The sequence below is a fragment of the Acanthochromis polyacanthus genome, chromosome 5, assembly GCF_021347895.1.
Source record: "Acanthochromis polyacanthus isolate Apoly-LR-REF ecotype Palm Island chromosome 5, KAUST_Apoly_ChrSc, whole genome shotgun sequence".
NCBI classification, from domain to species: Eukaryota; Metazoa; Chordata; class Actinopteri; family Pomacentridae; genus Acanthochromis; species Acanthochromis polyacanthus.
Window position 1 is genome coordinate 30581016 of NC_067117.1, and position 12081 is coordinate 30593096.

Sequence of the window (12081 nt, forward strand, 5' to 3'; positions counted from 1 at the left end):
TTAAAGCTTTTCAGCTTGGTATTGATTTTTCTCACCTCTTCATGTCTTTTTTTTTCTGTTTTATTTTTTTCATCTGCATCGAGCATTGATTTGATTTCTCCACTTCGCCTTTCTCTGTTTCTGTCTCTCTCGCTCTCTTATTATTTCCTGTCTACATCAAGCAGTTATTGCTCATTTGTGCACATCTTTCTCTTTTATATCATCCCTTTTTTTTGTTGCTCTCTCCACTTCCACTCTGTGATTTTTTTCTTCTTTTTTTTCTCTTTTTTCCGAGTGGGACGTACTGTAGGTGGAGGTCTACAGTGTGTAAACACTGCTCTCTGTCTGTCTGCATGTATGTGTGCTTGGGAAAAGACATGCTTTTAACTTTGTGGCTGTCTTCCATAGTACAAAATGCAAACTTTTTTTTTTCAGTATGTGGAACTATCAGAGTCCCTAAAAAGAAAATGTACTTTGAATGTACTTTTTGGAAGTTTTTCTTACGTGGGCAGTGTTCTGAGGCAATGCAGATGGCTAATTTTTTGCTAAGGCCTATGACTAATGTTGTTGCAATACCTGCTATCGACTCATTACAGCAGCTGATTTCAGTGAAAAATGCCACTTGTGTGGTTCAGTTTGTTCTAATCAGTGTAATCAGCTCACGTACCTTTTTTTCTTGAGCTAAAAAATAAAAACAAAACATGAAGGTGTTAATTTTGGGCAGAATTACGGCTTACTTATGTAAGAATCTGAGTGTAACTTAGCAGACAGATCCAATGAACCATATTTTTATCGGGTTATGTCAGCAGGACATTGAGAAGTAAAAGAAAAAAAACACAGGATCATATACAATAAGGACCCCTCATCGCTTTGCTGCTTACTGAAAAACCATCTCTATGTTTGACTGTGGCTGACAGTGTGCAAAGTGGCCTTGCAGCAAAGTAACTGCTGGTATGCTGCAGCTTTATAGCGTTTTTCTACCTTAATAGACAAGCAAGTTGCAGCAACTTAAGGTTCAGTGTGTTGCTCAAGGAAACCTGTGGACAGATGGATGGCCTTCCTTATCCCTGAGCCACAACTTCCTTTTGTAACATAGCTGGTCTGTCACTTGGCCTTCTAAGGCTGCCTTTTTGCTTGAGCATACCTGTCAGTTGCTCTGATTATCGTTGTCATTATTTAAAATCACAAATGCCACCGGTGGCAGGTTATATCAGCTAATTAAAGGTAATTTCATTTTATGACAGACCAAATTTTAACTTCCTGTGATGAAGTTTGTGATACTTGCAGTCTTTCTTCTGCATCACTGTACAGCTGTAGGGAGACTGAGTGCTTCTAGAAAGCACACAATTCTAGTTTCAGGAGTCACATTCCTCCAGTGGTCGTATTGTGTCAGCGTATTGTTTTTTTTTTTTAATAAAAGTTCACTGTAAAACAAAGTCAAATATGTCACATTTAGGAGGCTAAAGCTGTTGAGGGCTGCGTTAAGGTTAATGTAACTGTCAGACCAGACTTGGTATCAAAGATGTGCAGAATTAAATGACACAGATTAGGCTCTATCCCAAAAACAAAACTTGATTTAGAGATCCATAACGGCAGCAGATCTTCCACTAGGTACTGCTTTGCAAACTTTAATACACACCATAATAGACCAAGGTTTCTAATTTAGCAAAATAATACCCACTTAGCTTCTTGCTAGTGCCTCATAAGTGGTATTCCAGTAGATGTTCTTCAGTATTTGCAAATTTACGTGTCTGCTCTTTAGAAACTTGGTTCTTTGGCTTAACTAACTGATTCAGTTTCAAAATTTTGTATTCTGCCACTGAGAAAAGCAGAAAAATTGTAAAGATTTTAGATAATCGTGAATATAAAACATCATCTTTGAGCATAAATCTGTCACCCTGAGAGCTATTTAACATTTAAAGCTAATAAGGCGATGATTTTTGTAAAGGCCAACTGCAGCCACAATGTTGCCTCAGCACTGTTGTTAGAAATAAATATGCAATAATTTAGAAAACTTCGAGTAGATTTGAGACCCTGTATGTGTATTTGTAATATTGGCCTTCCGTTAAAAGTTATTTACTTCTTGTTAACCTTCATGAACCGATCTGATTTTGATTCTGTTTGAACTCTACCGACGCGGCAGAAGCCAGTTGTGTCTTTGCACCAACTTTTGCCACGCCACAAAGTTCATTCTTTTATTTTTGTTTTTTTTGTTTCTTTCAGCCATCCAGTTCATTTCTTTTTCTCTTCCATTTCCTACTCCCTTTATTTTTTTATTAACCCGTCAAGCCAGGCCAACGTTAACCCCGTCCCCGCTCCCCAACACCACATCTGCATCCACTGACCACTCCTAGTAGACATCCTCACCAAAGCAACACATCTGTTAGGCCTTTTTTTCCTGCTAATGGGCTGGTCGAGATGCCCGTTGACGGTTATTTCCTGGCAATAAGACCAGTCATATCCCAGCTGAGTGCTATTGATCTCATTGTTCTAGTGCTATCTCTCATCACTGCAATTTCTCTCCTCTAAGACAGATTGTGCAATTGAAAACCAGGGAGATCTAAACCTTGATGAAATGGATAAAGACGACTATACATCTTTTTTTCTTAGACTTTTTTTCTCCTTTCTTTTTTTCCTTTTTTTGTTGTTTGTTTGTTTTTTCTCTCTCTCTCTTTCCTCTCTTTTCTCATGCTTTCCGGCGGCGACGTGCGGCCCTTGGCCTTAGTGGTAATAGGTAGGGGACAAATAACAACGCCGTACATTCTAGTCATCCCAAGCGAAGGTGATTATTGCTTTATAGGCAGAATATTTTCTTCCCGATGTTATGTCACGATACAACCATAAACACGACTCAAACACTACTCCATTTTGGTTGTCCCTTTGCCCTACACCTCCCCCTTCCTTTTTTGTTTCTTTTTTTTTAAATTCTCTTGTTTTTTTCTCTGTTTTCTTTTCTCTTTTTTTGTCTTTCCTTCTCATCACCTTCTCATCTTACTGCATTTGTTTGCATGTCTGCTCTGCTTTGAGTGTTGCTGGCTGTGTTTGAACCTCCTCTTTCTCTGTCTTGCATGCACACACACACACACACACACACACACACACACACACACACACACACTCACACACACCAGTGAAACCATGCTGCTTTCACCCACAAGATACAGCTTTGTGACACTAAACTTACACAAGAATCTGGTTTTGCTTGTCTGTTAACCTACAATAGAGCAGAATTTCATATTAACATTGAAAAAAAATGACAGAAAATCAATGAAACATAGAAGGAATGACAAAAATAAATGTCATCTTTACTTACAGTACATGAGACAATTCCTTTAAGTGTGGTCTCAGTCGTGTTTAGTACAAATCAGAGTAGTGGATGATGCCGATTTCCATTTCCATAGTTCCCCCGCCGGCCACAAAACACACCCCGCAGCTCATTGCTCACTATCATCTTTCATCTATAATCTCCTTGTGTTTGTTGTGGCCCATCAAATACAGTAAATACCCATAATTCAATTGTATGCCATGTTCACAGACTGAGCAAAGCACTTAAACTCTTGTAAACGAGAGGACAATGGCAATTATTTAATTTAGAAAGAACCACTGGACCCCGGCTGATCTCTTTTCTGCACCACTATTATGCTCATTTCTACAGTAGAGTGGAGGAAAAACAAAAGGAAAGCTACCATCTATCTTTGAGGTTTGCATGAAACGCTACAACAAAGGAGGTATTTAAACATAGAAATAATGGTGAAATATCCAAACTTTGGAAAAATGTGACACTAATTACTGAATAATACTAATATCTGAAAGTACAATGCTAAACTGCGCTCATTGGTTCATCATTAAGCATTGTGTGAAGCCAAAATACCAATAATACAGTGAAACTGTTTAACACAGTTCTTTAAAATCCAATCTTCCGTGCGCGAAGCTCAACATTGCTTGGCGAACTGTGTCAAAACCATGTCAATACTAATCCTTTTAAGATTTGTTTTTGCAATGCCGAGACGTGACGGCGGAATATGAATGTCACCCGGCGATACAACAATCAAAATGTTGACGTGAACAATGGGGACACGACGGGGAATCAGTCAGCAACAAGCACAATCGCAAACTGCTGTCACAGTTCTTTGTCAGGAATATGAGATGACTTCACATAAATACAATAACACTTATTGTCCTGGGGGAAATTGAGGTGGTGAGGCCCGGCGGAAAGAATTATGCACGCAGCTGTGGACTGTGAACGAATAAATATAGATTGTATTCATAAGAAAGCAGAAAGAAACACTCCTGGACGCAGTAAAGATGCATCTCATTTCAATGCTGATCATTTAATTCCTTATTTAACACTTTCACAAGTTATTTTTCCTTAAAGAGAGCAAAGAAATAAATTAGAGGTTCCCTTTGTGTTCAATGGAAATTCATCGGCGCTGATTAATGATATATTGGTTTTCAACTGATAAACAGACAAATGCACCCAATAAAAGCAACCAGGGTTCAATATACGATGCATTAAACTTAAATAAATCTGTGAGCAATAGATTTTTAACCCACATTCATTGTGCATTACCTTTAAAGTGTTCTCATTCAGCACTAGCAGAAGCTAATTCACTTCTTTTCCACTTTTTTATTGAGTAAACCCAGAAAGACTGGTGCAAAACGTTGACGTTGCACTTGAAGGCTGAGATCGACTCACTTTGCCTTCAATCGGCTCAAACAGCAAAATCATAAAGTTCTTGCCTGGAAAATCCAGACTGACTTTATTTATGTATTAATATAAATACAAATAAAGGCAGTCTGGCATTGTGATGACAGGAGACGATTTCAAAAAGGAGGGGCTAACGAATGCAGCTTGAACGAGAAAGAACCCATCAGCGTAACACGGATGTGACGCACAAACAAATCGACCTTGTAGTCCATGTAGTCCAAACAACAATGGCATACAGCCGAGAAAGCGTCGCGGTGAATGATTACTGCCGTTTTTGTCACAAAAATCTGCGAATACATGGGGTACTCTCAAGTACAACACTTATTTTTGAAAAGGCTACGCAACAAAAGACTCCTTCCGAACGATTAGCGGTGTTAGGAATAACTTTAAATCGGAGCCAAACCAAGTCGGTGCGTATGTGTAAAAGTTGCTTAAATTTACTCACACGTTTGGAATGGGATTTTCCTCTGTACAAACAATGGCAAGAAGGCGAAAGTAACGAGCCATCCACTGCCTCCTCATTGTCAAGTGAAAAGAGGCAACGACTAACGCCATCCAAAACGCCAAGAGACCACAAAAAGATTCACTTTGGCCCCCTTCCTCCCTCTCTCTCTCTCTCGCTCCTTCTTGTTTTACGGCGGTGCCCCCCCCCCCCCTCCTCCTCCTCCAGCATCATCTTTATGGGTAATCCAGGCGCTGAAGATGACGCAGCATTAACTCCCGCCTCCCGTGCTATGATTGGTCGTACCAAACTGTACCGGGAGGGAAACGCGATTCAATTCACACAATGCCAAACTGACTCTCCTGTATCTCCTAACATGGAGATAGGAGATTACATGGAGATTCAGTTTGGATTTTCCAAGCTAATAAAGTTCAGTTTGTCACCTCATTCTGCTTAAACTTTAAAATTCAAATGGGGAAAAAAAGGAAATACTGGCTGCACCAACTGTTTATAGTCTTGCACTTATGTCTTCTTGGAATTTTGACAATGGCCCACTTCTGGAGCAGACTGATTTGAATGTAAATCCTGGTTTTATACATTTTTGTATATTTACCATCTGTCCTGCTTCAATTCCTCAAAAAAATATATCTCAATTTGTTTGCAAAAATGTGGGATACATGTACAAAATCCTAGTCAGTTAAAAGATTAAATGCATCACTGTCTCTAATATGAAACCTAGAAAGTGAAGCAAACAAAGGAAAAATGCCATTGCAACTCGTCCTGTGCGTCTTTTCCCAGCGTGCCGTGGTGTTGTGTCGCATCATCAGTCAGATGTTATAATGCAAACCTGGAAAAAAAAAACAGCGTCTGTAGTGTGAAAACTGCTTTTAATGCCCCTCAGCCAAATGAATGCTGTTGCATTGTTTTAATTTGCCGAATTAAAGTAATTTTCCGAGCGTTGCGTACTGATAAGTGTGATTCTGCATTGGGAGTCTATTTTTTTCATCTATTCCCGGCACGTGCTCGGCTGCTGTAGCTCACAGGAGCGTCAAACCCAACCCCTTGTCATCCATACACTGGTATTATGTGTCAGATTCAATTCCCATTACCATTAGTCCTGAGGTCGAGTATAATTGCTGGTGTACGGAGTCGTGTCGTAACTGACTCCGGCTCCCTGCAACACTGATGCAACATGTGGCCCTCGCTATCTGTGTATGTGACTGCACTGCACAAGTGGAACGTTGGAGGAGTCATGTCTGAATTCTATTTGTCATTGACCCGCACTGCTTCACACACAAACGCTCGCTTTCCTCCCATTTCCCCGCCCGTCATCGCCAAGTGCTGCTGCCTGTTTGCTGCTTAGCGGATCGGTTTGCCCTCTGAATTTTCAACAGATTGAGTCAGACTGGAAAAAAGAAACTGCTCCGGAGTGTTTGTAGGTGAATATCTGGAGATGATGTGACACTTTAAGGGCACAAAACCGGTAAGCAACGGATGAAATGCTGCTCGGGCTGCACAGGCCTCGACTGCGTTTAGAGCTGACAGTAGAAATAGAGAGTTGGAGGATTTGGGAGATGGATAAAAGACGGAATATATTTTTGAGAAGAAAAGAAAAGAGAAGAGAGAATCTGCCATGAAGAAAGCCAGAGAAAAAATGAAGTCTGACTCAGGCCCAAGGATTTTCTTGTTTTTTTCTTTTTACTTCACCTTCCAGCAGTAGGAAATGTGCATGCAGACAGGTGTAACTTGCGTCTCTCTCCAGCAGACAGACATTGTGGCGGATTGTTGTCTTATGCTAAGTTTTCCCTTCGAGCTCTGCCGTGAATTCTCCATCTGCTTCACGGCGATGCAACAAAGTGTTCAACTGTCCCCCCATAAATCTTCAACGCCAGGTTGCGATGTGCTCACGAGCATCTGTGGTTGGAGAGGAGGGTAGAGATGGAAAAGAAAGTGCAAAAGAAGCAATATGTGCAAAAGAATGACATAAAATGAGCAGATAGATCGGGTTTTAGTCACTTTAGCAAATACAGTGCCTAGAGAGGCATGTGAAGTGATGAACTCATCATGGCTAGTGTCTACCAGCCTTTGGGGGTTAGGGTTATGATCTGGGGTTGGTCAGGTTCACCGACGTTATGTTCCCAAAGAATGAGGTCAGCTGACTACCTGAATATACTGAATGACCAGGTCTTTCCATCAATGGGGTTTTTCTTCCCTGATGGTGTGGACATGTTCCAAGATGATGATGCCAGGATTCATGGAGCTCACATTGAGAATGAGTGGATCAGGGAGCATGAAGCATCATTTTCACAAATGGATTGACCTCCACAGAGTCCAGACCTCAGCCCCACTGAGAATCTTTGGGATGTTCTGGAGAAGACTTTGCGCAGCGGTCTGACTCTTCCATCATCAATACAAGATATTGGTGAAAAATGAATGCATCTCTGCACATGAATAAATGCTGTGACATTGCAGTAGCTTATCGAAACAATACCACAGTGAATGAGTTCCATACTCAAAGCTACAGGTATTTAAACAAAATATTAGCGTGCAACCTTTTGTGGGTACATTTATAGAGATATTTTGGCTGGCTTGTGGTTAAAGCTACTTTCTGCACATTTCTGGGTCTTTCTTGGGATATTCAAGTACGATCTCTTGCTCAACAGATCATGTTTACATATATGCAGTCTCCCCCTCCCCCAACCTTTCTGATTTCCGGCTCACAGCAGCAGAGTTCTAACATGCAGTTCGCTTTGGCCTTCAGGTCCGTTTTTCTTGTCGGAAACAACTTCCCTTAAAGAGGGAATCAAAGTTCGATTGGAACACGACGTGTTCGTGTATCCCGGTAATTGATTTGGTCGTCGTACGACATGCTGCGATGCATTTTGGGATTGTTTTGAGAAAATAGGTACAGTGGGGATATGGGAGCTGTCATGTAGCTGTCAACACTGGGCCTAAAGCACACACTCACACACACAAATGCATGACTGTCAAACATAAAAAAAACAAGAAATACACACAAAGAAACACTTGGGGCATGGGATAGGTTTGTTTTATGGCGTAGAAGCTCCACTTTTTGTGTTCTCTGTTAAAAAAATTATGAAAATAGTCACAGAAAAGTGGAATATAATTCTTTAAAACATTGTATATCACATGCAATAATGAATGTAAAGTGTGCATGTGCCAGAAAGATCATAAAATCACTTGCAGATGATTTCTTTTTGAATGTGTCTCATGTTTGGGCTATTAAATTCTTACATTTCCATTTAAAGGATAATGCACAATGTCTTTAAACTCACGCATACACACAATGACAAACATTTTTCAGTGTGAACAGCCTCTTGATCCTACCTGAAGGCCAGATGATGAAGCATTTAAGTAGTTTTAGGTCTTTAAAGCGCTAAACTACTTAGTGAACTGTGTCCTGCTGACATTAACATTAATGGAAACCTGTGTGACTCACAGTTACAGAGAAAGACGTGCTAATCTGGACACCATCCGACCACAAACACGCACACGCATTCACAGGTGAATTGTTACATATGCACCAGCCTAGTGGTATAAATACATGCATGCACAGCCAAAGCTACATTTAAGAGCAGGTGACACGGAGCGCTGTGGCAGCAGAGTTCAGATTAGTAATCCTGTTAAACACACTCAGCCACGCTAACGCTAATCCACACAGGATGCACCCCACAGCTGCTGACAAACAATACCTGAGAGCTAAACCTTCAAATCAACCCTCATGCAAGGCACACTAGCAAGAAAACACACCTGCATAACCTACATACGGAGATTTGTGACGTATTTCTTTGTGTTCTCACACACAAGCAGCAAATCGAATCCCAGTTATAGTCTGTTAACTCATCATTCCGTTTAATAACGCCACACAATAGATGTACTGCTGCAATAATAACAACAAACACTCATTGTATGAGGTACACAAACGCTCAGGGACACATACTAAAGGTTGGAACAGGGGGGGAAAGGAACATTTGTACATGAACGTACACACAAACGCAAAACACCCACCATCAAACAGTAATCTGTACCTGTGACCCACACACACACACACACACACACACACACACACACACACACACACACACACACACACACACACACACACACACACACACAGAAAAGCAGCATTTAATATGCCATTCAGGGCTGCAGCAGTGCGTTGGTAGCTGGGAGAATCAATCTTCTCTCCATTTGGATGAGATTATGTTTTTAATATCTCTGGTTTTACCCATAATTCCTCACTGATAATTTTATCAAGCTCTCCAAATAGGAGAAATAAAAAAAAGATGATGAAGAAGAAGAAAAGAAATGTATAAATGAAAAGGAGATTACACACATACACTCACACAGCTGGTGTGTATTCAGGAACATAAGAAATTCGGGGGATTAATGTCTGTTGGAAGCAATCGGTATCATCAGCCAGCCAGTGTTATTACAGTTAGAAAGGCAAACGCTGAGGAAGTCCCCCTTAATGCATCTATCTGCCTTCCATGCTGCACTGATACCAAAATCACCTACAATCTTCACTTTTTGTAAAAAAAAAAAAAAAAAAAATCTCTATTTTACATTCAGAGTTCATGTAAGGTGACTGGCACTCTGCAGATGTTTCCATTTATTATGCTAATAACAGAACTGTATGGACTTACAGACAATAATCAATTGAACAGAAATTTACACTCCAGCATGCTGAAGGGAAATATTTGACAGTATATATACATTAATGGTTCATCACCAAAGGAATACATTAAAAACAAGAAAGGCATTCAGAACCGGCAGTAATCTGCCAAGGCTCCTCAGTCATTGTATGATTTCTGACGGACAAGTCCCGATAAGTCGGCAGTGGTCGATTTGTAGTAGGATCGCAATCATGTGATCGTCAGCAGACAGCTGCTGTAGTGTTCACTTGTTGTCATGGTTACAGTGACGCCATGCCACTGTCTCACAATGATACAGAAATCTTTAACAAATCCATTTATCCAGACTGTAAGCCACGTCACTGCCAAAATCGAGTCACTTGGTCCTTGTGTCATTTCTGACTTTCTCTGAAAATTTCATCCAAATTCGTTTGTCCGTTTTTGAGTAATGTTACACAGAGATCAACAGATAGACAAACGTACGCCGATCGTCACAAAACTCCATCGCGTTCTTTGGCGGGGTAAAACAAAAACAGAACAAAACAAACAAATAAAAAAAGTTAATATCTTAGTTGATGTACACTCACATGCCACTTTATTTTGTTTTATTTTTTAAAATTTACATTGGTTGCATAAATAAAAATATATTTACTTATCATAGCATTTTTTTTTTTTACTTAAAATTAACTAAAAAAAGAAAAGCTAATCTTCACATGGTGTTTTCATGCTTTTCAGTCATATCAGTTCCAGACTGATAGATCAAAAAACCTTTATCAATCAGAAAAAATGACATAACATAAGAAATGCAGTGTCTAAAAAGTAGGAAAGCAGTGACACAGAGGTACAGTACATTACCGAAATAAAATAAATGAGCTAAAATAAGTACCTCTTCAGACCTGCCGTCCACATATGTGGATTTTTTTTCCCCAAAAGAGCGTATTGTTAATACTAACAATAATACTAATATTACTACTTCTATTAGTAATGCTACAACTACAAATAATAATAATAATAATAATAATGATAGTAATAACAATGTAAATCTAGTAAAATATAATGTAAATGTCATAAACATAATAATCAGGTATTAGATATTATCCAATTATACTCCTTCTCCCAAATAACTAGAAAAAAGTTTAAATGCAAGCCCAACCGACACTCGGGTCTTAGGAGGTTAATACAACAGTAGTAATGCTGACAGCTATAGTGACACTATAAGTAATATCACACAGGATAATGAAATATTGTACCAGAAACATGAGATGAACACAAACTATTGCAGAATGCATTGACTCATTTGTATGTAAAAGTGAAATATTGAACATGTTGTTAAAATCTTATACTTAAAACTAAAATATTGCACATGAGAAGTGAAAAAATTGCGTATAATATTAACTGCTGCACATGATACATGAACTGGTATGGCAGAAACTATTGATAACAATACATATTTATATTTTTATTAGTTATTTATAATCAACTCCTCTTAATATGACTTTAATTAGTTGCATTTAAGTGAAAGCTTGTTCTATGTTGAGAGTACTAAGTTACTACATTACCACAAGATAATTATTTTATATTGACTCGCCACTTCTGTAATGATTTGTATTCTTTTTTTATCACATCTTTATTATTATAAACTCATATCTGTCAAAAATAAATAAATGAATGTTGGTCTACCTTGAAGTTTTTCTAGAACAATTTAGGCAATCATTTTGAGGAGGAGATGATTCTACTTTGGGTTTATTATTAAGGGAAATTTAAAAGCGTCCCTCAGTTGTTTTTCTTTTCTAGGTATACTGCCTAAAACAGTAGATATGTCTTGTAAATGCAATGCAATTATTCCACCTGAACCACCCTCTGTGACGTCAACAGTAAACATAAAACTTCATTTGACATTATTTTAAGATGCTGAAGAGTTTAGAGCACGTAATGATTGTTTGTTCTGTTAGTATCAGCGTCTACAGTGCAGCATTGCAGCATCCCTTTGCACCACATTTACAAGCTACCAGAGTTAGCTTCTGTGTGTTTTTATACCCCCCCGTAGCCACCAGTAACTGTTTTGTTGTCCACAGTATTCCCCTGGTATGGCAGCCTATCATCGTGAAGGCCAAGTGGTTGTGAATTCTGGCGTCTGCAGAGACAGTCGGAGCAGTTATACCTTTCCCATTCAGGTCTGACGTCTTTCTCCTGGGAGGATTTTACAGGAAAAAAAGAAGAGAATTTAACTCCAGTCTGGCCATATTCTGCTTTCTATGAATCCCCCACTACACGTACAGACGAGCAGCATAAATAAC

General features: G+C 39.3%; 1 protein-coding gene across 9 annotated transcripts in view; it reads left to right on the plus strand.

The window, feature by feature from the left end:
• The window catches only part of ptprt (protein tyrosine phosphatase receptor type T), a 448077-nt gene that overhangs the window by 293886 nt on the left and 142110 nt on the right, over window positions 1-12081 (plus strand). For 5 of the 9 annotated variants that reach the window (XM_022195474.2, XM_051948450.1, XM_022195480.2 and 2 more), the window contains exon 16: window positions 2705-2761. The exons of 3 other annotated variants lie outside the window; for them this stretch is intronic. In XM_022195474.2, coding sequence (XP_022051166.1) covers window positions 2705-2761 — 57 coding nt within the window. The remainder of the gene's footprint in view (window positions 1-2704; window positions 2762-12081) is intronic. One more of the 9 variants, XM_051948452.1, reaches the window with a different exon arrangement.